This window comes from Plecotus auritus (genome assembly GCF_963455305.1).
Source record: "Plecotus auritus genome assembly, chromosome: 2".
In the NCBI taxonomy this organism is placed as follows: domain Eukaryota; kingdom Metazoa; phylum Chordata; class Mammalia; order Chiroptera; family Vespertilionidae; genus Plecotus; species Plecotus auritus.
Window position 1 is genome coordinate 219,417,532 of NC_137771.1, and position 27,386 is coordinate 219,444,917.

Here is a 27,386-nt window from a genome sequence, read left to right on the forward strand (position 1 = left end):
AGGGGAGGCAACCAATCGATGTGTCTCTCTCACTTCAATGTTTCTCTCTGTCTCTCCTTCCTTCTACTCTCTCTAAACAATATCCTCAGGTGAGGATTAACCATAATAAAAAAACAGTGATCTTCAAGCAGTGTCAGCTAATATAGCAGAAAATGCAGACATGGACCAGTGTTACAGGCTGCCACTCTGTACTATCACCAAAGTAAGTAGTGATTTAGAAAAAAAAAAATTTTAGATATATTTTTATTTATTTTAGAGAGGAAGGGAAAGAGAAAGAGAAAGATCAATGATGAGAGAGAATCATTGATTGGCTGCCTCCTGTACGCCCCCTACAAGGGATCAAGCACACAACCCAGGCATTTGGAATAGAACCCGGGACCCTTCAGTCTGCAGGCTGATGCCCTATCCACTGAGCCAAACCGGCTAGGGCTAGAAAAAGGTTTTGTATTAAAATCTAAGCCCAGCAGAATAAATGTCATGTTCAAAGGTACAAAAAACTCACTGAGATGCTTGTAAATATACCTGTGTAGATTTCTGAGTAAAAAATAATTGGCTAGATTTCACGCGGTACAAGTGAGCATCAGTAAAAGGTAAAAAGATCATAGTCATGAGAAGTAGTACAGAGTGACTGCCTGGTACAGAAGTAAATGAGAAACCAAGTAAGACGAAGCAACAGGCAGGTGTCTTACTAGGTGAAGAGTACTTTGAGTTCCATTGAAAATTTCAGACTTAAAGCAATTTAACATAAATTCTAAGTCTATGTTTTTTGTTTTTTCCCCCCCAGTAATAAAAGCAAACTGGGTAAAACCAAAAAACAACACAAGGGCTATTCGCAAATAAAATAGTGTTTTAATTATATTCTCTTTTTGTTTTTCTTTTGTATTTTTATTTTTAAACCAAGTTTCTATCTGTACACTTTAAGAAAATAAAACACCAGGGAGCCATTCTCTGCTTACCCTTTTTGGAGGCAGGCAGGGTGGCTCTGCCAACATGCAAAGAAACGGGCAGGTGCCGTCGCTCATGAGCACACACATTACCTCATGAAGGTAAGGAGCTAAAAGATACTGAAATTACATAAAAAATATTCTATTTGGCTTTATAGCAATGCACAAAAGTGAGAACACTTAATGGCACTCTGAGGCTGGCATCTCAGGCACGTGAGGAGACTGGCACTGCTCAGTATGCCACACCACAAGCTTTCCTTAGAAAAAGGAAAAAACGATTCTTTTCCTCAAGCAGAACTGCCACTGGTAAGAGCCACAAGGACTTTATTCATTGTTTATTCTTCTGACGGCAGGATTTCTTTGAGGAGGAATCTAAATAAAAATAAAAATGATGTAGCAATTTGTTAGAAGGCTTCACATGTCTTTTGAGAACAATTCTGAAACACACTGAATTAATCTTATTTTTGGTAAAAACATGAATAATTCAAATATATAGTAGTTTAAATTACAATGATTAAAAAACACTAGGAAAAAGTATATCCAGTGAAACAATCTATGCGTTTTCTAGAAGTGTAAGAGGGAGGATCACAAGGCCCAGCTAGCAGTGATTAAGTCAAACTTATCTGGACACTTCTTGATTAAGTACACTGTTCACTTACAGTCATTCTTCTGATACTATGACAGCTTATTATTAGGACTGAAACCAACAATTACTAATATGCTGAATGCTAATAATCTTTCCCACATTATTTTACATTCCTAGGGTACATTTACATTATAAAAAATAATCAGAGAAGGACTTTTACCTGGTGATAGCCCCACTAGTCTTTGCTGGATCATTTCTAAATGATGAATATATTCTGTCAAAGAATGTTCCGGATCTTGAGAAGCAGTCAGGGATCTTTCTGACCTTGAATTTGGAGATGGATTAGACCTTCAGACAAACCCAGAAACAAACAAAACAAGAGTTGAACACAATAGGATGGTGAATGCAGTAAGCACATAGATAAGAAGTGGTGCTGGGTCCTCTGACTGGACACGTTGTGGGAAATAAGGTAAACTAGATGGCTGTTTCCTTTGTATCTTTTCTTTACCACAAAAGAAAAAAGGATTCCTAAAAAGTGATACATAGTGCTTTAAAAACCAACTTCTATATAATGTCTCAGAGCTACAATGAGGAAAAACTACTGCACATTATTTTATTCACTAAATCTTCATAGATATGGAGCCGCATCCCTCAGACCCATCTTTGTGTCAGTATGGGTATGTCAGCTGCCCTTCTTCCTAGTCTCCCACTGGGACCAGGGAGCTCCATTGTGTCACTCCTAGCATACACTCTTCAGGGGAGGCACATGTCTTATCCTTGTCATCCATACAGAAGAAGCCCTGGCCACCATTTATTCTCTCAGTAAATATTACCAACCCGGGCACTGGGCAAAATGCCCTCCCTGGGAAAAAAACAGGGCTCCCAGGTCCTCAGGGACTCACAGTGGTGTGCTCCCAGTCTTGCTCTGGGGCCCAGCTAAAGGCAAACTTTCAAAATACGTTTCTTTGAGGAACCACATACACTGGTGGGTCATGGTTAGCAGAGGTGATCAGAATTAGATGCACAGTGGTGCCTTATGGTTTTGTGTATTGTTTCTCCTGTCAGCGAAACCTTTCACTTTAATTTTAAACTAAATTACATTCTATAAAACTGAAAAGGTTTTTTCCCAAATAACTGATCTTCAACATTGTCACTGTAACATCTCAATTGTCACCTGAGTAATAAGTATAAAAATACATTATGGGTACAATAAACCCAAATTCTACAGAAAAAAGATTGAGTTAAGCCAACCAAGGCCTTGCATGTGTGTCTCTGTGTAGGGGGGTTTCCCAGGTACATATAAACCCCCTTACACACACACACACACACACACACACACACACACACACACACACCTCTACACACACACACACCTCTACACACACACACACACCTCTACACACACACACACACAGACACACACACACACACACACCCCACCCCACCCCTGGGTACCCATACAAATCTGCCCCAAAGACCCTGCCATGCATGGCCACTTGTCTCTGCACATTGGGTCTCTACTGATGGTTAGGTCTTGCCTAACCCTTACAATGAAAAAACCGTCTGAAAGCACCACATCTCACCTTTCTCTCCTGCGTGGGGAGGCTTTTGGCACAGGGTCCCTGGTGTGGCTGAAAGACACGTCCCGGGTTGGTGGGGATTCGCTGGTTTCAGGTGGGGATTCGCTGGTTTCGGGTAGGGATTCACTGGTTTCTGGTGGAGTCAGCTGTTGCCGTGACACCAGGAATCCTTCCCCCAGAATTATTCAACAAAGGGATTATGAAAAATGACAAATGCATTTTAGTAAGAAGGCCCATCTACCAAAATTTAAAATATATAAGCTTTAAGAGTTTGCATGACAATTTCAAAACATTTTTAGAGTACCCAAGTTATAAAAATCACATTTTAAAAAGCTCTGGAAGGAACCTAAGTGTCGACCACCTTATAGCCTGACCCCTGGCATCCGTATGAGCAGCACCCTGGAGAGGCGCTCAGTGCCTGATGGAGACTGCTGGGCAATGGGGAGCTTGGGGTGGGAGCTCTCCTCCACTCAAGTGAGGAGTGGGCTCAGGAGGCAGGGGCAGAAACCCTGGAGAATACCAGCCTTGGAGAGGGGCAAACTTTTCTGAAGGCTGACCAGGCTTTGATTTCAAGAAGTTAACAACTGACAGGTGAAAATCAAAGCTGACTGGCACCAATTTCCGCCACCCCTCCAAGCGGCCACATCCCTGTGCTGAGGGGGAGGAGGTTGTCCGCCAATGTTTCCCCAGGGCAGTGACCTGTCAAAGGCCTGCAATTGGTGGCCAGTGTGCATCCTTCCGACTAGAGGCAACAGCAGAGAACCTTAAACACAAGACCTAACTGACAAAGTAAGCATGGTGCTCTCAGAGCAAAGATGCAGCAGTCTGAAGAACTCCATTTTAGAGAAGAAAAGTGACCTTTTCATTAAAAACTATAGAGGCCCAGTGCATGAAATTCATGCATGGGTAGGGTCCCTAAGCTTGGCTGGCGATTAGGGCTGATTGGGGCCTTCCAGCTGCCGGCCGGGGCCTCCCTTCATTCCACGCCGCCCCCTGGTGGTCCGCGCATGTCATAGTGAGTGATTGAATTCCTGGTCTCCTGGTTGAACTCCCGTGGGGACAATTTGCATATTAGGCTTTTATATATATAGATAAGTTATTAGGTCCAGCTGGGGTGGCTCAGTGATTGAGTGTCAACCCATGAACCAAGAGGTCACCAGTTTAATTCCTGATCAGGACAAATGTCCAGGTTGTGGGCTCCATCCCAGAAAGGAGTCAAAAGGCAGCTGATCAATGATTCTTCTCATCTATGTTTCTCTCTCTCTATCCCTCTCCCTTCTTCAAATCAATAAAAACATGTTTAAAAAGATAAATTATTAGTCAACATATCTATCACTTCTATTATTTCTCAATCATTATGCTCCTCTGAACCACTTTTACTCATTAACATTAACTATATGAACATAAACACTACTTTCCTTCAAAAATCATTTTGCCTCTGCCAACTGCACTGACTGAATTTACCCATTTATTACTGTGCTTCATTACATCCCCATCAAGCCCTGAAAATGACCAGATATTAATGAAATATTACAGCAAGTGGAAGACAAGTTTGCAAAGGTGAGGTTAAGGAGTCCCTGCAGGCTCACCTGGGTGAGGCGCTCTGCTTTGCACCAAAGCTCCTTTCCGATCTACTTCTTGCCATTTCTTAACCAAAAAGCGTAATCTACAAAAAAAGATATGAAACATTGAAAACTAGAGCACAACAGCAGTAACAAAAGCAATGAAAATCCAGATGTGACCAACAGCTGAAAGAGTTTTGGCGGCCAATTTCCCCAAGGCAGCAGATACTGCACATCGACAGGGTAGCTACCTCCAATCCTGTGCACAGGGCTCCCTCCCCGCCCACTCCCAGTCCCACCCAGCCCCAGTTGAGACCCTGCCTTGCCCCAGCCCTGCCCACTCCCAAGCATCCAGCTTGGGGTCTCCCAGACTCCAGTTCAAAATCAATCTGCAACACCCTGCTCCTTCCACTACCAAGGCCACAAGCCAGTGGGTGGGGTGTTGTGGTGACTAGAGGACAGTGATTTGGGCATTAAAAATGCTGCTGCTCACCCTGGCCAGTGTACATCAGTGGTTGGCGCAATGTCCTCTATACTGAAAGGATGCAGATTGGACTCCCTGTCAAGGCACACACCTAGGTTGCAGGTTGGATCCCCAGTTATGGCACATACGGAAGGCAACTGATCGATGTTCTCTCTCACATTGAGGTTTCCCTCTCTCTCTCCCTTCTCTTCTCTCTAAAATCAATAAGAATATCCTCGGGTGAGGATTAAAAAAAAAAGCTGTTGCCCTTAGATGATCCTCCCTCCTGGACAGGAAGGCTGGAGGCGGGGTTTGGATCTGTTTACCTGCCTCCATCCAGTGTCTAACCCACTATCTGGCATGGCTGTGGTCAGAACTCAGAGGTGAGGGGACTAAGTGCCCTGAGGCCGGAGGAAGCCTCCCTGCCCCCTGTGTGGGACCTCCAGCCATTCTGTAGCACAGTCTGGAGAAAGTGTGGGACCGCCAGCCATTCTGTAGCACAGTCTGGAGAAAGCCAAGGGAACCAACAGCCTGTCCTACAGACAAAGACCAGCATGAACTGGAGAGGGCACCTCGGCAGGAGTCACAGAGCTGCACAGTTCTTAGTGGGATAACCATTTTTAGAAATTCAGCAAAATTAAAAATTATAAAATAAAATGGATCTCATCACTATTAATTTTGAAATGATCAAAATCCCCAATCACACTAGGGAGTCACATCCCTACTCTAACAATGACACCTGTGCACACAGTGCTGGGGAGAGTGAGCAATACCTCTGGCTGGGGGTTGGGCAGGGCTGGGCTAAGCAGACACACAGTGGAGGGTGAAGATGGAGGGCCCCTTGCACCCTGCAGTAGGCTCTTCCTCCCCTCTCCAATCCACAGGCAAAGACTGAAGAGTGCCTGTGCCATAAATGGCCACCTCCCTGGGTGGATCACAGATGTATTCTTATGCTCCTGGCCTCTATTATGTAACACATTAAATTTGACTAAAATATAGAAAACAAATGTGAAGAAGTGAAATGCAGTTTTAAACTTAATCAGACATGCTGGTCATCAGAAGCAATCCTGGCAAGAGACCCATTAAGGGGCAAGGCATTGTTTTATTATAAAAAGGCACCCTTAAATCTTTTCTTTTTAGAAAGTAAGTTTTGCACATGATGATTTCCTGAAGACAAGTGTCATCTGTATTTTCTTTAAGAGAATTCATCTTAAAAGAGAATATAATTGTAGAGTGTCAGAGACTAAAACCACTGAAACGTGCCTCCCACTTGTGAAGACAGCAGTGGCACATGCCTCCAATTACCTTGAAATTGCAATCACCACCCTGACAGCTGTTCGGAACCTGGTGAAAGGCCGGGATGTGGTGATTTTCCTATCTGCTTTGGAAGGAAACACTCCTAAATGAGCGATCATGGAGAGCGTCTCTTGTTCAGAGTCCTGGAATCCACCGATCAAAAGTAAAAGATACTTCTTTTGATAAATCAGAGCTTTTCTAAAGCTCTCTGCTCTCAAATAATGCAGGTACAATTTTTCCATCTAAAAAAAAAAAAAGGAAAATTTAATCACAAAACAGCTGTCTTGCTGACAAATCTATAAAACATGTTTGCACTGTTGTGCTTTAGAAAGAACCAGACAACTTTTCCTTCAGCAAATCATTACACAAGTCAGCCATGCACATCTATAATCGGAAACAACTTGCTGTTTGAAGTTCAATTTTGTTTATTAGACAAAACGTAGGCCACAAGTCCTTTCCACAGCATCAAAGCAGCCCCCTGGAAGGCGCCATGAATCTGACCACTAAGTCAGGTCCAAACTGGGGCCGGAAGGGGCGTTTCATCATGGGTTCATGGACGTTGCAGGTGGGAGAAACCCCTCAAAGTGTTGGTGCCCATATCCTAATTTTTCCTTCAGGAGAGGGCCCATTGCTTGTTCTACATTGTCAAAAATGATGACAAGTGAATTTTTTCAGGTTGCAGAGACTTTACCTAATGACTCAAAGCATCACACGTTTTGCCCCTACTCATGAGCACAGAAACGTGACGTCTACACAAAAGTAGGCCAAATTTCAAATGAAAGTTCATTGTCTTTAGCTTCCTTTATTTGTCATGACTTGGCCACTCGAACCACCATGTGGTCTTCTTACTGTAAACACACACACTTGCTGGCAATGATGCCCAGGCAGAGGACCTCCAAACCGTGAACTGTTTTTACTAGTTAAAAGTATCCCATGAAAGGGTGGAGGATGAAGAGGCAGAATACAGAGGGTGTTTAAAGCAGTGAAATTAATCTGTATAACACTGTAACGGTGAACACATGTCATTACACATTTGTCCAGACCCAGAGAATGCACACCACCAGGACTGAGCCTAATGTAAACTGTGGGCTGTGGGTGATGATGACCTTATCAATGCAGTTTCACGGATTTTAACAGATGTGCCATCTGGTGGGGACACTGACAGTGGGAAAGACTGAGTGTGTGGGGCAGGGGGTATAGGAGAACTCTCTGCCCCTTCCCCTCAACTTTGCTGTGAAGCTAAACTGCTCTAAAGATATAAAGTCTTAAAAACAAACCAAGAGCAGCACCCCCGCCCCTCGATGCCCCCATGCTGCTATAGGCGTGGTCTTACCTTGACATTGCGGGTGTTTGCTTCCTCCCTGGAAGCTGGAGCGGACAGTCCTGGGTCTGCAAGTCCTTGTGAGCTCTGCAGGACGGTCCTGTCCCTCCTCCTGTCTGACCTCTGCAACAACCACAGAAAGTGCATCTACAGAGTTGTTCTCATAAAAACATCATGAGAAGATTGACCCCTCCCTACCCCAACTCCAGGAAGAAGGTCACACCCAAACACTTCATTCCTTCCTCAGCTGTCCCCCAGGACCTCTGAGGGTGAGGCCTGCCTTGGGCAGAGGAGAGCTGGGCCCCTGGGAGGCTGGGTACAGGTGTTCCCAATGCTAGGACACAAGCCACACCACTATCTCCCTTCAGTATCTTTTCAGCGGTGCGCAAGTTATTATGTGACATTATTAGCCAGATAATTAACACTTACGGGATGATTATTATATGCCATTTACTGAAGTATGATTGCATTAAAAACAAAAAATCAAACATTTGTAAAATAATCGCAAATTCGAAGCTTTAAGCATATTGAAAACCCTCTGGTCCTCGAAATGCTAATGGAAGGAAGATACAACTTAGAGTTCTGCTATAGTAGCATCAAATTACAGGCCTGGAAACCTCTGCAAGCACCCCACACAGAAGCTATTTACACCAAGGGATGGGCACCCCCAGAGCTCCAACAGGGAATATGCTAACAGAAGAAGAAGGAGTCCACAGTGAGGGGAAAAAAGGGGCCACCCACAACAGACATCGAGGCAAAAGAAAACTTAAAAGTATTCCCAGGGCCATATGGTCAGCGGCTTCCGCCCAGCAATTTGGAAGAGGAATCAAAGGCAGCCTGGTCATGCCACCTCACCACTGCAGGGCAGGGCTAAGAGGAGGACAGGCCTGTGAGTGGAAAGCCTGGGTGGGGTCCCACATACCCTACGAGGCAGGAAAGACCAGTGGTTTTCCTGGTTCTAAAGCACAGCTGGGTCGTTCCTAGAAAAGATGCTCTAGGAACACATGTCATCTTGGACATGAAGGAGAATACTCCACCATTCGCCACGTATGACAGTGTGTGTGCATGTGTCTGCCCTGTGAACAAGGCAGATAATCCGTTAAAATGTTAAGATACTCTGGTCGTTAAGAAGGAAGGAGCCCAGAGCAGCTAACTATAAAAAAATGACACTGCACCCGCCAGCCAGCCATAAGGAAGCCCAGTTCCCTTCACCCCCTAACCCCTGCAGGAGTGTGAGTGACATACACTGAGCGCACAGCCCTTCAGCAGGTGATGCTTGAGAGTCTTCTCCAGCCGGGACACTGCTCTGCACAGCTCTGCCTTCTCCTGGGTCACAGTGCTGAGAGCGTTAGTAAGAGAATCATTTTCTTTCAGCAAGACATCCACCAGCTGGACCTGGACCTCTGCTGTCATTTTTTTCTTGAGAAGAAGAAAGTAAAAATAAATGTACATGATTTGTTAAAAGGCATGCATACTATTTGTGTGTTTTTTTAAAATTCTCATCAGAGGATATTTTCTCCATTGACTTCTAGAAAGAGTAGAAGGGGGGGAAGAAACATCTACATGAGAGAGACACATTGATTGATTGCCTCCCGAAAGTGCCCCTACTGGGGCTGAGGAACCTGCAACCAAGGTACGTGCCCTTGACCGTAAATCAAACTCGAGACCCTTTGGTCTGAAGGCGAAAGCTCTAACAACTGAGTCAAACTGGCCACGGCTATTTGTGCTTTTTATTGTTGGATACTATTAGATATTATTTTAAACGTGTTTTTTTAAAATATATTTTATTGATTTTTTACAGAGAGGAAGGGAGAGGGATAGAGAGTTAGAAACATTGATGAGAGAGAAACATCAATCAGCTGCCTCCTGCACACCTCCTACTGGGGATGTGCCTGCAACCAAGGTACCAGAATCGAACCTGGGACCCTTCAGTCCGCAGGCCGATGCTATATCCACTGAGCCAAACCAGTTAGGGCTATTTTAAACGTTTTTGAGGTTCTGTGGGAAGCTTGTGGAGCTGAAAAGAGTTGTCCATTTGAGGGTCAGGAAATAATAAAAGTTTTCAAATCACCTTTCTTTCCAATCCTCTATGAAACAGACTTGGCACCAAATGGAGCTATATGAACAGAACAGGCCTGTCACAGATACAATGTTCTTTGACCGCTAATAACACCACAAACAGGCAGCACCCAAGGTGACCAGGGAACATCATGTGCTCATCCCTGAAGCCCAATGAGTAAGTCCCTTAAAACAGGCTCATTATCTTATTCTCATAATCAGAGGAACCTTAAGCCTGCGGCGGGCCCACAAGGCATGGTGCCTGACAGACAAGAGGGCAAGAACACACTGCATCCATCCACTGACCACGCTCAATGAGCAGGTCAGAGGGAAGATGGTTTAGAGGGCGAGTGGGTCAGAGAGTGAACAGGTCCAAGAGTGAGCGGGTCCACATGCATGCTGCTCTCAGGTAAATATCAAGATTTCATAATTATCAGAGAACATTGATCAGAAATTCGTATCAGCAACTTGAAATGCCTTCAGATGCAGCTGATGGGGAGTGCAGTGCTCCCCCAGGCAGTCTTAGAGACCCAAATTGCTCTGGCTCTCAACACAAATGCTCAAGGAGCAGGTTGGGCTGGAGCACGACAGACCACCAGGCTGGGAGGCACCAGAGAAAGCGCAAGTGAGCACCTGGCCCCGCCCAGACACAGGAGGAGGCACATGCTCACTCACCCAGACTGCAAACTTGAAAAACAAGGAGGCAATGAGGGAGGAACAGCCAGTCACAATAAAAAAGAAACCAGGCCCCAGGTGGTCAGAGGAGGCAGGCCGTGGAAGCTGTTTCTTACCTGGAGGAGCTGGGTTCTCACCTGGGGAGAGCCAGACGTGCTCAGCTGGGACTTGAGGTCCTCTAATGTCCGCAATAAAGATGTCACTGCTTTCTCATTTGATGATGTCCAATCATTAACTGTCCTATAAAAATAAACATTTAAAAGGTTCATATGGATTCCAACCGTCAACCAACGCCATACAGGGCATTGTGCTAAAGATGAGCTTGTGAGCAAGCTCACATAGACCACCGGTAGCATGCTTGCCAAGCATTTCATCAAGCCATGTTCTGTCCACAAAGGTGGCTGCTGGGAGCCCCTCTAGTGATGGTGGCAGCCATGAGGCAGTGTAATCCTGAAGTGGACAGTCTGTAAAGCTCAAAAACCTCCGGCCACTGACCACTGGGGCTCCCTCAGCACTTCTGCACCTATTGCTGCTTTCTGCCGGGATCTGGTCCGTTACTAGAATAGTGTCCTAAACAAATCTTTGGTGCTCTATAAATTAAACCCAACTATAGACAGGAGAACTGTGTTTGCTTGGTTTCTGTGCATACAGAGAAGGGCAAATGTCAACATTAATTGTTCCGTTCAAACAAAACACCTCAGTCTTGGCTCGTCAACCATGAAACAAATTTTGGTAGCGTGAATGGCAGCCCCAGAGCCTCAGGTAAGGCAGACACAGCAGATCCTGGCTCTGCCCAGTTCAGTGGGCTCAGGTGGGAGCTGTCATTGGGCCTGGACCCTCTGGATGGTGAATAATTATAAAGGGGTGTGGGGCGAGCCAATCTAAAAGAAACCTGGATTTTCTGTCATATTAGAATGCAGTAGAGTGCTGTCCGTAACTCATTCAAGCATATGGGATGAGAAATAAGAGTCAGTTTCATTAGAACATAGACCTAAAATTGCAGGCACACCTAAAGCTCAGAACTGTTCACAGTGAAAGGCACAAGGTCACATAGAACTTGCTGGCTCTCCGTGACTGACCTGTTTATGGTCTGGTTGATGAAGCTGGACAGCATCCCTGCCGCACAAAGCAGCTGCTGCCGAATCGAATCCAGACCCTGCTGCTGCTCTTGGAGATGCTCCGACTCCGGGGACAGATGTGCTGCCTCCCTGGCCTCCAGCTCCCTCATCTTTCTCTGAAGCTGCTTGATCTTATGCTCGTGGCGCTGGCGCTGCAATTCTAACTCTCTCTGTTGTCAATGCAGAGCAGAAAAGACCTTTACACAGAGTCCAGAAACCTAGCTCCGCCCAGTGTCGAACCCAGGGGCTGGGCTGCTCTGCCCTGCACACCACCCCCAATGGGACATCCACACTGGGAACTCCACATCTGACATGGGGTCAGGACAGCTCCTGCCTCAGACAACACAGTCCCACTGCAGAGTCTCAGGGCTGAGGTTTTGTGCTTATTTCTGAGAATGGCCAGGCTTTACAGGCCCAAGGTAAGCACAAGATACAAAGGAGAGGGGCCAGGACGCTGACACAAAAACTAAAATTATAATTCCATTCCAGCAGCAATAAAGTACAAAGCCTCACAGGCCTGAGTTCTAGTTCCCCACTATCAACAAATATGTACGTGTACACATGAACACACAACATGCACAGACACAGAAGATGCACAAGAGCACGCACACCATGAACCTGGGGGTGCCCTGGGGTCTCACTAAGTGGAAAAAAAAAACCCTGATACAAAGCTCTCCACCAAGGAGGTGCTGAGAAAAGTCAGTCAGCAAGGATGCACTCACTGCCAAGCACACAGGACCTGCGTCTCCACTGGGAGTGACCAGAGAGGGCAAAGGCAGTGTGGCAAGGAGAGCGCAGGGTGGAAGGGCCTCCTCATGGGGAAGAGAGGCTGTGTAACTGAAATGCACAGACAAGAGCTTAATTCCACTTGCCTCCACAAAATAAGTGGGGGCGCCTCCTGGCCACACTCTGCCCACTCTCTGTCACACCTCCAAACTACTCCACTTTTCAAGATGTCTGGTGATAAAACACTACAACTACTGTAAAAGTTCCTCAATGGTATGTGACTTGTAGCTCAGTAAAGCTGTTAAAAATATTAATCACTTCCGTAAGATTAATTTACAAAAATAATTTTATAGTATTTTGGAATATGGTTAATCCTTGTAGCATTTAGAACCTAGAATTTTGTTCTTAGAAACACATTCATTCCTTAACTACTTCATGGCAAGCTAACTACTATAAAGACCAGGCCATTAGTTTTCATTGTGCATTTAAAAAAACTTTTTATAATTTGCAAAAACAGAAATGGTGAACATTTTTTTCTCCATGTTTTTAGAAATTATTTCTTAAAAGGCCAAAGTAAATGTCAATACATGAGAAACAAAGGCTTTTGGTTGACATAAAATGTATCTAAAATTAAGGCCCATCCGAAAAATAAAAGAGGTAACACTTCAAATCACCGTGATATCAAAACCAAAGATACCACAAATAAAGCTGTAGACAAATGTCCTGTATGGAGAGAGGCAAAATCCTTATCAAAATACTAGCAAACTGAATCTGCCATCATATAATAAGAATTACACACCAAATTAAGTGGGATTCATCCCAAGGAATGCATGGATGGCTTGACATATGAAAAGCAATGCAATACACCACATCAATAGAATAAAGTGCAAAAGCCATAGCTCTTAAAAGACACCATGAAAAACAAATCCAATAATCTTTATGAATAAAAATCATAAAGACTGCCCGGCTGGTGCGACTCAGTGGCTGAGCGTTGACCTATGAACCAGAAGGTCATGGTTCGGTTCCTGGTCAGGGCACATGGCTGGGTGGGTTATGGGCTCAATCCCCAGTGTGGGGTGTGCAGAAGGCAGCCTATCAATGACTCTCTCTCATCATTGATGTTTCTATCTCTCTCTCCCTCTCCCTTCCTCTCTGAAATCAATAAAAATGTGTTTTCAAAAAATAATAATGAAAATTAAAACAACTAGGAATAGAAGAGCATTTCCTCAGATAAAGGGCATCTCAAAAATCCCATCATACTTAAAAGTGAAAGACTGACTGCTGCCCTAACTGGTTTGGCTCAGGGGCAAGAGCATCGGCCTGCGGACTGAAGGGTCCCAGGCTCGATTCCGGTCAAGGGCATGTACCTTGGTTGCAGGCACATACCCAGTAGGGAGTGTGCAGGAGGCAGCTGATCGATGTTTCTCTCTCATCGATATTTCTAACTCTCTATCCCTCTCCCTTCCTCTCTGTAAAAAGTCAATAAAATATGTTTTAAAAATAAACCATAAAAAAAAAAAAAAAAAAAGACTGACTGCTTGCCCTACAACCAGGAACAAGGCATGATGTCCCCTCACCACCTCCATCAACACTGCACCATAAGCTCTGGTCAGGGCAGTCAGGCAGCAAGAAGAAATAAAGACACCAGATAGAAAAGGAGGCAATAAAACTATGCTTATGTTAAGAGGACATGATCGGGTACATGGAAAATCCCAAAGAATCCATTAAGAAACATTGGAACTAATGAACAAGTGCAGCTAGGTTGAGGGACACAAGATCAACATACAAAAATCAACTGGACGGCTGTACACCAGTGGACAGTCGGAAGTAAAACTGAAATTATAATTCCATTACAGCAGCTACAAAAATAACAACATATTTAGGAATAAATTTAACAAAAGAAGTGCAAAGCTTATCATGTGAAAGTTAGAAAACATTGTTGAAAGAAATAAAAGACCTAAATACATTGAGAGACCTTCTAATTTCACGGGTGCGAAGACCTGAACATGGTTAAGGTGACAATACTTCTCAAAGCGATCTATAGAGTTGGTGCAATGCCTATTGGGATCCCAATAGTCTTTCTTACAGAAATGAAAAAGCCCAGTCCTTGAATGCGTGTAGAACTGCCAGGATCCCCAACATCTAAACCGTGAAAAAAGAACAAAGTAAAAGGCTGTGCACTTTCTGACTTCCAGCCTTGCCACAGAGTTGTAGTAGTTACTGCTTCCAGCATAGGACTGTACAGGCCAGCCGAACAGAAGGGACCAAAACAAGCCCCAGTCCTGTGGGTCATCCTAACCCTACTAACTTAGCTGCTAAGTGCTATCGTTGGCCAAGGGCGGCTCTCACCAGTTTCTCCTTGTCTCTCTGCCACTTCTTCCACTTGTCCGTGTCTGCCCGGCTCTGCCTTGTCTCCACTCTTCTGCTCATGTCCTTGAGTCCTTCTTGCTCTGCCAGCCTCGTGTGTAACTGCTCTAACTCTGCCTGCAGCTGTGTGGGCTTCTCCCTCTCCCTGTCCCAATCACAGCTCAGCTCTGGTTTGGAGGTCCGCAGGGCCTGCACCGTGGACCTCAGCCTGGCACTCACCTCCTTCTCTTTCTCGAGCTCTGCACAGCGCCTCTGCACCTCAGCCTCCAGCTGCTGCTGGGCGCACATGGCGTGCTGCTGCACTTTCTCCAGTGCTGTCTGCAGCTCTGCCACGCGGGTCGTCTCCTCCTTCAGCTTCCGCAGCAGAGCACGGTGTGCCTGTGTCTCATGGTGAGCGCAGGCCTCCTGTGCCCGCCGGCTCAGCTGCTCTGTCAGGACTCGCTCGTGCTGCAAGGCCTCAGACAGCTCCTGCGAACGGCCCTGTGCAGCCTCCAGGTTCCGGTGTAGCTTGGAGAGCCGGCTCCGCTCCTGCGCCAGAAGCGCCTCGCAGCGCGAGGACTCAATTTGCAGCTCCTTCTGAAGGTTGTCCTTTGCTGTCTGCTCGTGTTTTAATGCTACACACAGTCGATTATTCTGAGCGTATTGCTTCTCCAAAGATAGTCTTAACTCCTGGATCAGGGAAATATAAGATGGAAAAATTAAAACTGGAGGAAAGTATCTAAACAGTCTTTCCACCCAAGTTTCTGTTTCTATCCTTCGACCAGCAATTACGCCTTTTGAAATTTATCCTGTGGCTAAAAAAAGTATGTATGGCTGACCCTTTAACCACGTGGGTATTAGGAGCGCAGATCTCTCTCAAAGACAGAAATCTGCATGTAACAACAGTTGGCCCTCTGCATATGCCAATTCCCAACTACGAAGTTGACCCTTAGAACAGTGGTCAACTGAAAGAATCCACATATAAATGGATGCACACAGTTCAAACCTGTGTTTTTCAAGGGTCAACTGTATAATAATTTTTGTTACCTTTTTGAGTAAACACACATACACATCTTGGGTTCATTCTCCCTTCCTTAGAACCACAACATTCAGGACACTAAGAAGACAAACCACACACACGCAGTTTGAGCTGAACCCACGGTCTGTGTTGTTGAAACACAGCTTTGCCCTAACTGGGGAATTGATGGTCAGCTTGCCCAGGACTATGGAACATCTGCTGGACACATGGTCATCAAGCTGCCAAACAAAACACCGACTCACACACATGCTACATCTTGCACAGGAGCTGGGTCATGCAGTTTATCTGGTTGACACAGGCTTCTGAGGCTGCGCCTTGTGTGGAAGGAGGCGGAGTCCACTCTGCAGAAGCAAGCTCGCAGAGATGGTGGGGACCATGAGCGTTATAGGACTGGCATCATATGGTCATCACACACTCGGTCACTGCAAAGCTGCTGCGTGTTTTACCTGAAGATGCAGCCCTACCTCACTGCCCCAAAACCCTGTCACCTGGGCTCACCATCCACAAAAAGAAATCAGAGGCAGCATCAAAGAGAACGGCCTCCCATCCCTGGCCAGTGTGGTGACTAGGCCATCCTTGGTCCCCTTACCTCCAGGGCCTTGGAGTCCTGGCCCTCCCTCTGCAGGTGCTCCAGCTGCTCCTGTTCCAGCCGGCTCTGCAGGGCGCGCTCCTTATTGCGCTCACTCTCCAGCTCCTGAAGTGCGGCCTTCAGGTCGTTCTCTTTGCTGTCTAGTACAGACCTGTGTGGGGAGAGAGGCAGTCACACTCCACATTGCACAATGCTCTGAAGGGACACAGTCCTACCCCTCAGGGGCCGGGAGCTCCCAGGACGAGGCAGGTAGGCCCTGTTGCTTCCTCATTATCTGCACACATGCTCAGTCCCGCCTTCTCACTCTAAACACACAGGAGCAGGGCACTTTTGTCTAATACCTACTGAGCATGCAGCACAAGTCATGGCACCGAGGCTCCATTACTTCACTGCCAAGAGTGATGTGGTGAGAACTATGTAACTTCCATTTATTCTACCAAAGGTCTGATGACAGTCTGGGGGCTAGCGGGCAGTGTATCACGAAAGCAGTGCCATACATACCTCAGCTGGAGAACCTCTCTCTGCACATCATTGAGGGACTTCAGCAGCCTCTCATTGTCCTGTTTACACTCACAAAGCTCTGATTTCAAAGCTTTGACTGCGTTCTGCTCCACCACCAGCAGCTTTCGGGCGTTATTTGCTTTCTGTTGCTCTTCATTAAGGGTTTTCTGTAGATCACTCGCTATACATTTTTCCTGCTCAACCTTATATGCCAATAACTCAACTAAGAAAAAGATTAGAAAACATAAAATAGCATTATTCATGAGTCCAAAGAGAGTTGTACAGATGATTTACTTACAGACAAGTCAGTTAAGGAGACAGGGAGAATAAAGTTTCTGTAACCTAAAAGGCATTGCTTCTGATGGTGCCAGGGGCACATTCCTTCTGCCTGTTGCTGGTTCCTCCAACACGCACAGCACCAGGCCTCAACACAACATGGTTCCCCAGGGTGGGCCACACCCCCTCTCACCCATGCAGCAGTTCAGATCTGGGGTCTCCCTGGAGGCTGAGTTTGGAGCTAAGCCGAGATGGACCTGCATGTGGGAGGCTGCTCAGAGCCCTCCCTGCTGGGGGCAGGAAGGCCAGGTGTGACCATCCCTGTGGTCTAAAATGCCATCCCATCTGTCACTCCTATGCTAAACCTCCCAACAGAGACAACTCCAGCTCAGATGGCTTCACTGGAGAATTCTCCCAAAAGTTAAGAAATAAACTAGTTCTATAAAAAGTCCTCTAGAAAACAGAAGAGGAGTAGACAGATGTCAGTCCTCCACGAGGCTGGCGCTACTCCAATGCCAAAACCAGAAGAACACTACAGACTAGTATCCCTCATGAATGCAGATGCCAAATAAGAACAAACCCAGCCCAGAAATGTACAAAGGATAATGCACCATGACAAGGGGTCACAGCCAAAACGAAAGACTGCTCCCACTAGACAGACTTAGTTGGCCATCATTCAGCTTCCAAAACTAAGGAGAGAAGGGACTTGCCAGAGCTAACACAGGGCATCTGTGAGGACCACAGTTATTATCCTATTTAAGGGTAAGACATGCAGTGCTTCCCCTGCAGCCAGGAGCAGGGCCAGACACTCCATTCACCACGTGCTTCAGGGCCTGACCAGTGGTCAGCGAGAGAAGTGGGTAGATGGGAAAGAAAAAATAAAAAAATTTTTTTTATTCACAGTGACATGAGCATCTCTATAAAAGAAACCCAAGGAATCTAATTAAATGCACAAACTATAACAGTTACTTAAGCCCAGTGCAAGCTCCAGGGACTCTCCCAGACTAGGTCCTGCTGGCACCCAGCACATCTACTCAGACACCAGGCCCCTCACCACCTGCCAGGACTCTTGGCAAAGCCTCTGTGCTGACTGGTCTCAGAGTCATTTTTACTCAGAGTTCTATGAACCGAGAAATGTTCCAGCCACAGTATTCTGATGACGAGGCTGACATTCCCTGCACTCAGGTACCTGAAGAAACCAGGATGTCACTGCTGCCACCAGATCCAGCTCTGGGCAGTCCAGAGGAGCTTTGCTAACCTGTGTGCCACCTTACCCACCAGGTGAACCTCAGGTGGGCACGTTTCTCAGGGGTGCACCCACCCTGCCTGCGCAGCTGGTGTTCTTGCCGGCTCCCACGGGCCTCCGCACTGGTCAGCGCTGCGCACAACTGCTGCAGCTTTTCCTGGTTCTGCAAGTGCGTCAGCCGCAGCTGGGCTCGCAGAGCCTGGATCTCGGACAGCAAGCTGCTCCTGTCGGACTGACGTAGGTGCTCCAAGGACTTCTCCTGCAGGTCCCCCTGGAGATGGGGTAAAAAAGGGACAGCAGTTAGGAAGGCTCTGCAGGGACGAGGAGCCCGCCCACATGGGGAAACAGGATGAGAAGGGAGCATGTCCCAAGTGTTGGTGGCTCCAGGCAGAAGCAGTACACCCTCTGCACATACAAGCCTCCACTACTGATTCTATCCCTGGCTGGGGGGTAAGCATGCCAAGGTCATGAGTGAACATCACCCCCTGCACCTTTGTCTCATTCTCGGGCCTGGTCTGTGCCTGGGGGCTGCTCTGACCAACCTCACACCCTGACTCTGGACTCAAGCTCATAACCTGGGGCTGGGCAGTCTGAAAATGCTTTTCCTTTCAAGGAAAGGCCAGTTATCTCTAGAAGAGAGTGAGGTATAAAGGTGGGTAGAGGCATATAACTTTCCTTCCGTGTGATAGAATTCACGCAGAAACACGCAATATTATACTTGGTTTGTAGCAGGGTTTCCTCTCAGTCATGGGCATGTTCCCAGCTCAGCTGAAACAGGGGTAAGCTCTAAGGTAACCCAGGCCCAAGCTTACCTGCTCCTGGGCCACCTTCTGCAGTCTCTCCACTAGAGCCCTGGAGTCAGAGCCACCGAGTTGAGGCTGCAGCTCCACCGTCAGCATCTCCCTCTCCCTTTCAAAGGCCTCCTGGACTACCTGCAGGAATTCTCCTCTCCAGTCAAGGCAAGTGTCAGAAAGCTCCTAAAATTGGAACAAGAAGCTCAGTGTTCGCAGCAGATGCATCTAAGGTTAGAACAGGAGCCACTCCAACAGGAGAAGAGACACATGAGCACCCCCTGGACTGCCCAGGGCATGAAAGGCCAATACAGCCATCCAAGCATAGAAGAAACCACTGAAGATGATGGTGGAAACAAGGTCAAGCAAAGTCAGCAAGCAAACCTTTTTCCAACACAAGGCCTGCGTCTGCAGTAGGCCCAAGGCCAGAAGTGACGTTGGTAAGTGCATGCCAGAGCACATGACTGCACAGGGTAGAGGCATGGGATCGTGTATATGCATACACAGGGTGTGAACATGCACAGGCGGCCACCCTCGGGCTACCTCCTCTAGACCACCTCCCCTACAGGTTCAGCCTAGTGTCCTGCCCACTATTCCCTCAAAGCCCATGGCAAGTTGGCTTCCCTTGGACATAGTTCACATTTGGCCCTCACCTCTGCACTGCCCCCTCTCCTGGCCTCCATGGCTCCTTGGCTGCGGAGTGGACACTGAGACCCTGTGGGCTAAGGCCCGGCCCGGCCCCCTCACATGTGGCTGGTGCCCATGAATATGAGAGGGCTGCTAGTCAATATCACAGTCTTCTTGCCACCACTGACCACCACTTATTTCCTATTCCTGCTTATTTGGTAAAACATTTCCAAATTTTACTGACATCAAGAGGAGGCAAGTTGTTAGCTTCCTCACCGTTACTGAAACTACCACTCAAACTGTTTTCTAAAACGTGAGATAATACCTTCTCTGCCTGTTGGGGTGCTGGGGTCAGGTGCCCCCTCAGAGCTGGCACTGCCTCCAACAGTTCCTGGCCACCCCTCAGGAAGTGCGTGATGGGTGTGCTTGGCTCGCCCTTGCTCAGTGCGCTGGGGTATCCATGGTATTCGGACAGGGCCAGGATGTGGTGGCTCTCGTCATACACCATCTGCAACAAAGCCTACAAGAGCACAAACGTTTGAAAAAGAAGGAAAAGCAGCTTGAAAGCACTCATCCATTCACTGTCCTGCCCTCGCCATGAATGCTCGCTGGGGCCCCCTGCACAGCACTCGCATGGCCTTTATCAAAGAGCAGAACCTACTGTCTTGTGAGGTTTTCAAACTTTCCTCCCCCATAACAGTCTGAAACAGCAGGAAACTGGTTTTGAAAGAGTGAATTTCTATATAAGCCCCTCCAAGGATGACCCCCATGATGGAGCCATCCCATCTGTTCCTGCACAGTGAACATTGTCCCTCCCCTAAGCCTGAGAGCAGTTCAGGGCAGGGCCTCGGGCCAACTCCCGTGGAGAGGTCATGAAGACTCTGAAGACTCCATGTACTTTCCTGGCTCTCCTGGGGCCACAGCTGCCATACTATGAGGAAGCCCCATGGAAGGTGTGTACACAAGTCCCAGCTGATGGGTGATACCTCAGGGGACAAGGTGCCTGCAGATGGAATGGCTAAATCATGGGGGTGTCCCCGACACAGGGTGCAAAGAAACAGTCCCAACAGATCGGCCCTGAGTCCCTGCCCACAGGGTCTGTGAGAACAGGAGAGGGCCATTTACTAGAGAGCAATGGGAACTGGGACACGCATGCTGGCCATCTATGTCCTGCCTAAAGAGGCTGAGCGAGGAGGAAGGCGGCTTCCCAGAGCTGTCCTCATGGAGAAGCTGGTGTTAGGATCAGTACACTCCTCACATGAAGCATAAAGGTAGGACAGAGCTGAAGCTGAGCTCTCTGAGCAGAGTATGATCCTCATGCAACACTTGGAAGCCAATGGCACAATTACAGAGTGGGCCAGAGATGGAGCCATCAGCGCACCTCGCCCTGCTCCCACCACCCATTACCTTAACTTGTTTCGGGTGGACTTCCTTCTCCTTCATGGCTTCCAGTGGCTGTCGGAAGCTTCCTAAGGTGGGGGACGGCATTGCAGGACTAACAGTGGGAGCTTCAAGTCCTCCTGGACCTTGGTTTAGTCTCTCTCCACACCCGAAGCCATCACCTAAATAAAACACCACCAAATCAGGGTCTAAAACTGCAGCTCTCTCAGGGGCATTCCTGGGGATGCTCTGCAGAGTGCTGAGGGGGGTCAGACCGCCCCACTGGCCTGTGCTATGTGAGACTGGGCCTGGAAACACCCAGATGCCTATAGCTGCAATCTTCTCCCTGAAAAAAACATCAATGAACCACAAAGATGGTAAAAATATTTTAATAAAAACATCAGACGAGATCTATATACATTAAGAAAAAGTGTCTTTTGCATGTTTAAAATATTAATGTTCATGATTTGAACATAAATCTTCAGATATTTCAGTCACTTTTACACAGATGTTGATGTGTGTTTCCTTATCCCAAGAGATAGAACCCACAGGACTCTGCAAAGCAAGTGCCACAGCCAAAAGACACACACAGACCCAAGGACAGGGTAAAGACAGGTGAGAACCCAGACATTGAGGCTAAAGAGAAAGGACAGGAGGTAGAAGATGCCAACAGCAAGGACAGGTTGGGAGCAGGTGGACAAGCAGCAGACATCTGGTTAGGAAAAGACCTAAAATCAGCCACCAGGGCTGGGGAACCCTGAACCAGGTCTAGAATTAGAGGCTCCCGGAACCTCTGTCTAATGCAGGGGTGGGGAACCTTTTTTTCTGCCAAAGGCCACTTGGATATTTATAACATCATTCACGGGCCATATGAAATTAACAACTTAAAAATTGGCTTGCTATATTTGGTCAAACATTTAATTAACTCACCCCTAATGCCTTGGCAGGGCAAGACCAAGTGATTTCACATGCCTTATACGGCCCACGGGCCGGATGTTCCCATCCCTGATCTAATGGGAAGGGGTCCTCAAATCAGAATTCAAAATCTTTCAGAAGCTCATAGGCCCCAGACCCATTCCAGTTCAGGAGGCTGGAAGCATGAGCTCTGGAAAATGGAGCGGCAACTGATGGAAAAGCAGCTTCAGACCTTCTGTCTGCTCCTCCCCACAGCACCCACATGGGGCAAGGAGAACTTCGGGGGCTACTGGCAAGGCCCTTTGGAACTGAGCTTCCTGAGAGCTGTGCAGGCCAGTCTGCTGAGTCGTCCAAGTACTCAAACAGGCTGAGCAATGTTCAAACACAAAAGACAGAGAGAAATGGAAATAAGAGAAAGATAGGCACTACACACAGCAAACCAGGTAAATGTTAGCACTGGGGAATCTGTGAAGGATATGCAGGAATTCTCAGTGCTTTTTGGACTCTGAAACTGTAAAAATAGTTTTTAAAAAAGATGAAGAACTCACTGTTTTCACTTCCATTGCTTTTTCCTTCTAACCCAAGAGGAGATGATCTTGACTTTTCTTGAGAATCAAGGGACGTTATAATAAAATCCTCAACATCTTTCTCCTGTTCAAATAGGTAGAATTTTAAATGATTATAAAATAATTTATTATATCATGGAATTGAACTTGCCTGACAAAAACATTCTAAGACCTGAATTTATCATCTTCCCACAAAGAATCCAAATAAGCCCTGGCCAGTTTGGCTCAGTGGATAGAGCGTCTGCCTGCGGACTGAAGGGTCCCAGGTTCGATTCTGGCCAAAGTCACATGCCTGGGTTGCGAGCTCGATCCCCAGTGGGAGGCGGGCAGGAGGCAGCTGATCAATGATTCTCTCTCATCATTGATGTTTCGATCTCTCTCTACCTCTTCCTTTCTCTCTGAAATCAGTAAAGAAATATATATATTTTTTAAAAAAGAACCCAAATAAAAGTGTTCAAACCTTATGGACACATTTGAGGTTACATGCTTCTAATAATGTAATCAAATTCACCCACAGTTGCTCTAGGAATATTTTAAACAAGTCATTAGCAAATATTTCAAATTAAAGTACTTTTGCATGAAATGGTACAATATAGATACTACAAATAAAACATATATCCTAATTTTATTTTATCTAACTCAAGATAAACAAAATACCAAAACTATGTTATGTAAGATATAATCTAACAAAAATAATAAACTGAAGTGTTCCTGAAATTAATTAGCATTACATGTGCAACCTGTTAAGTATGCAATACAACTAAAAATAAATCTAAAAAACATTCTAAATAAAAACCCATATGCAAACTGCACACAAAGATGAGTTTATGACTGTACTTCTCAAAATCAGTATTAGTTAAGAAACTTAGCCCCCACTCCCCCCCCCCAAAAAAAAAAACTTAGTCCTAACGATGCATCTCACATACTTCCAAAAATCACTTAAGTGTCTAAATGTTCACATTACAGTGTATTAGGGTTAGTCCTGCAGAAAACTGACCGTCCCTACACATAGCTGACCAGGGGACTGTGAGGAGCTCATCCACACCCGGCCCACAGGCCTGCAGGAGGTGAACCAACAATGGCTGCCGCTGTGACACCGCGGGCCATGTAGACACAGTCCCATGGGAACACACTGGGGCCCTGGGCACCACACAGACACTGAAGCAGGACAGGGAAGCCAACCTACCACAACCATACGATGCACATGAGGATCAGCGGAGGGAGCCCCGTCTGTGGCCAATGAAGACTCTTCCCAACAAGGAGCCTTTTCTGCTGCTGACCCACCAAGGGAACGAAGCAGCCCCGACTGGTCAGCCTGGAGCATTGAGGCACTCGTCCTATCCCTCAGGGAGATATCCAGGCTGTGCTGGCTCAAGACGTCCAAGCAGGGTGTCAGGGGCAGGCTGGGTGGTGGCTCGAGCATTGAGTCCTTCCTGACAACCTCGGGGGAGCTCCAGGAGGACAGGTCCATCGCACTAAGTGCATTCTTCAAGGGCTCAGCCTCCTCAGTGTAGGTTAAGTCACGGGAGCTACTCGGCAAGCTCACCTGTAAACAAAGCGACCCATCCTGCAAATCTACCTTGTCTTCCATTGGAACATTTGGCATTTCATTTCTTTTCAATGAATCCTGATTTCCAATACTGTCAATTACATCCTGTGTAATTTTATTGATATTAAATTCATCAACAGGAGGCAATCTGTCAGTTTCTTCACCATTACTGGAACTACCATTCAAACTATTTTCTAAAACATGAGAAAATGCCAATGGCTGTTGAGAGTTGAAATCCTCTGTCTCGATGTTCTGGAAGTTCATAGAATATAGCAGACGGTTCAGTTTTTCTTGAAGTTGTTTCACCTGAGTTATGAGATCAACTTTCTGCAGCTTAAAACACTCCCGAAGTTTTTCTTTATCCTACAGGTGAGATAGAACATGCATACAGTAAAATAACTGCATTACATGCTGCAACATTTGTCTGTCTGAGCCAGTTTTATGAGCCAATTTCAGAGACTGAGAAATTAAGTATGAGATTCCATGATGAACCCTTTGGTCCCTCTAGACTGTTAAGATTTCAAAATTTTTTAAAAGACAGAATCAAGGCTTAAAAGCTCTGTGCCTAAAAGGCAACTGTTGGAGAGGATTCTGGAAAGATGGCACAGAGAAAGTACAAGAGTCTGTCTCCCCACCTGGACATCAACTGCACTGGCAGAATCTTATCTGATGCAATATAGTCAAACCTCAGTTCTTAAACATCTCCTGTCTCACAATTCACTTCTCAACCCAACAAGCCTTTCATGCTTCTCCTTGTATGATCAGTCACACATCTCTCAGGTGACAAAGAGAGAATGCACGAGTGAATCAGTTTACCACTAAATCTCATGTTAACATCTCAATACAAAGGAGACAACCAGTATTCAAAATCTTCCAATGAAACAAGCTGTGGATCTGACGGCTTCACTGGTGAATTCTATCAAACATTTAAAGAACTGATATTAATCTTTCTCAAACATTTCCAATAAACTGAAGAAGGAGCACCAGGCTCAGAGGGCTTCACTGGTAATTCTACCAAACATTTAAGGAAGAAACTATACCAATTCTCTACGGTGTCTTTCATAGGACAGAAGCAGAGGGAATGCCTCTTAATTCATTCTATGAAGCATTATCTTGCTATGAACGCCAAACAGTACAAGAAATGAAAGCTATAAACCAATGTTCCTTATGAACATTTATGCAAAAATGCTCAACAAAATACTAGAAAATTGAATTCAACTGCATTTTAAAGGATTATATACCATAAGCAAGTGGTATTCATTACCGGAATGCAAGGGCAGTTCAACATAGGAAAATCAATGTAATATACCACATTAACAAAATGAATGAAAAAAATCACACAATTGATGCACAAAAAGAATTTGACATAATTTTAACACCCTTTCTTGATAAAATCATTCAAGATGACTAGGAATAGAAAGAAACAACCTTAACATAATAATAAATCATACATGAGAGACAGTGAAAATCACATTCAATGATGATAGACTGAAAGCTTTGCAACTAAGAACAAGGAAAGGACATTCACTTTCACCACTTCTCTTCAACATAGTACTGGAAGTCCTAGCCAGAACAATTAGGCAAGAAAAAGAAATTAAAGACATCCATATTGGAAAGAAAGAAGCAAAACTATCTATGTTCACAGATTATATGGTCTTATATGTAGAAAACCCTGAAGATACCACATAAAAAAACTGTTAAAATTATAAAACTCAGTTGCATTTCTCTACACAAACAATGAATAATCTGAAAAGGAAATTTAAAAAACAAATCCAGACTAGCCGGTGTATGCTCAACCTATGAACCAGGTCACGGTTCAATTCCCAGTCAGGGCACATGCCCATGTTGCGAGCTCGATCAACAGTAGGTGGCATGAAGGAGGCAGCCCATTGCTAATGTTGCTCTCTCATTGATGTTTCTCTCTATCCCTCTTCCTTCCTCTCTAAAAATAAATAAAAACATATTAAAAACAAACAAAAAACTAGTTCCTAGAGTGCCTAAATGAAACGTGTAGGACATTTCAAAGCAAATCTGAATAGCTATGAGAATATGATAGATTCAGAAAACATGTCACTGTCTACAGTCTACATAGTGTGTGTGTCCCCTCAACAAAATGCCAGAGAGGATCCCTGTATCTCCTAAAACGAGCCTAAGTACCTTCACTGTCCCTGATGCTCTGCCATAGTCCTCAGCACTCAAGTGCATTTCATTTTTCACAAGGAGCAGCTCAGACTCCAGCTGCCTCTGGCAGACCGTGAGCATCGACATCATGCTGTCTTGTTTGTGGAGACCGGTGTGGTTTACCGTCACCAGGGCTTTGGCAGGTTGCAGATCATCTTTCACTGGACTCTACAGTAAGAGGAAAAAAACAATGACAATGCTATAAAGATTATACTAAACACACGGAATGTCAGAAATGCAGGGAGGCCAGCTGCAGGGTAGCCTCAGGCTCTGGGAGCTCTAAAGCGTGAGACCAGAACCATGCTGCAACCCTGCTGTCTGCTCATAAACCACAATGGGACAAGATGTGCTGGAGGCTGAGAGCTCTGAGGGCACAGGTGCCAGCTGTGCTAGAATGGGGTGCACTCAACAAAGAACCCCAAGCTGATGGGGGGGTGGCAGAACTCTACTCAAACATAAACTGAAGCATGTTCCCCACCCCCAAATGAGCTTGAAACATTTTACACTGGAAATGTTGATAAAAGATAAACCATTTGATTACATGTCTAATACATGGTTGAGCTCCATATCACTGAGTGTTCCCTATCAAAAAAAAGAAGTGTTTTTAAAAGCTTTAATAACTTACAGCAATAAAAAGTTTAAAATTGTACAAAACAGCAAGACCCAGCCTAATCTCACTGCATACATGTGTCCTAACTTAAGGTTCTATGGATCCTAAATGGCAAGGGCCCCAGCCAGCACAAGCTGCAGACTCACTTTCCCTCCCAGGCATGAACCACCTATTGGAAACTGCCCACCACAGAGAGGACAGTCATTAATTAAAACAGATTAAAAGAGAAACAGCCCTAACCGGTTTGGCTCAGTGGATAGAGCGTTGGCCTGCGGACTCAAGGGTCCCAGGTTCGATGCCGGTCAAGGGCATGTACCTTGGTTGCGGGCACATCACCAGTAGGGGGTGTGCAGGAGGCAGCTGATTGATGTTTCTCTCTCATCAATGTTTCTAACTCTCTCTCCCTCTCCCTTCTTCTCTGTAAAAAAAAATCAATAAAAC

The 27,386-nt window shown here is 46.0% G+C and overlaps 1 protein-coding gene across 1 annotated transcript in view; it reads right to left on the reverse strand.

The window, feature by feature from the left end:
* Positions 1–824: 824 nt before the first annotated feature.
* PCNT (pericentrin) overlaps positions 825–27,386 on the reverse strand; it is a 71,385-nt gene continuing 44,823 nt past the window's right edge. Inside the window, exons 20-38 of the mRNA XM_080654493.1 lie at positions 26,312–26,503; positions 23,792–24,517; positions 22,588–22,690; positions 21,152–21,306; positions 20,070–20,264; positions 19,139–19,303; positions 18,402–18,597; positions 16,805–17,027; positions 16,304–16,454; positions 14,916–15,365; positions 11,565–11,773; positions 10,623–10,725; positions 8,998–9,171; positions 7,765–7,875; positions 6,441–6,673; positions 4,700–4,776; positions 3,114–3,279; positions 1,751–1,878; positions 825–1,316 (exon numbers count right to left, since the gene is read on the reverse strand). Of these exons, the coding sequence (XP_080510619.1) occupies positions 1,273–1,316; positions 1,751–1,878; positions 3,114–3,279; positions 4,700–4,776; positions 6,441–6,673; positions 7,765–7,875; positions 8,998–9,171; positions 10,623–10,725; positions 11,565–11,773; positions 14,916–15,365; positions 16,304–16,454; positions 16,805–17,027; positions 18,402–18,597; positions 19,139–19,303; positions 20,070–20,264; positions 21,152–21,306; positions 22,588–22,690; positions 23,792–24,517; positions 26,312–26,503 (3,801 nt within the window). The 3' untranslated portion in view covers positions 825–1,272. The remainder of the gene's footprint in view (positions 1,317–1,750; positions 1,879–3,113; positions 3,280–4,699; positions 4,777–6,440; positions 6,674–7,764; positions 7,876–8,997; positions 9,172–10,622; positions 10,726–11,564; positions 11,774–14,915; positions 15,366–16,303; positions 16,455–16,804; positions 17,028–18,401; positions 18,598–19,138; positions 19,304–20,069; positions 20,265–21,151; positions 21,307–22,587; positions 22,691–23,791; positions 24,518–26,311; positions 26,504–27,386) is intronic.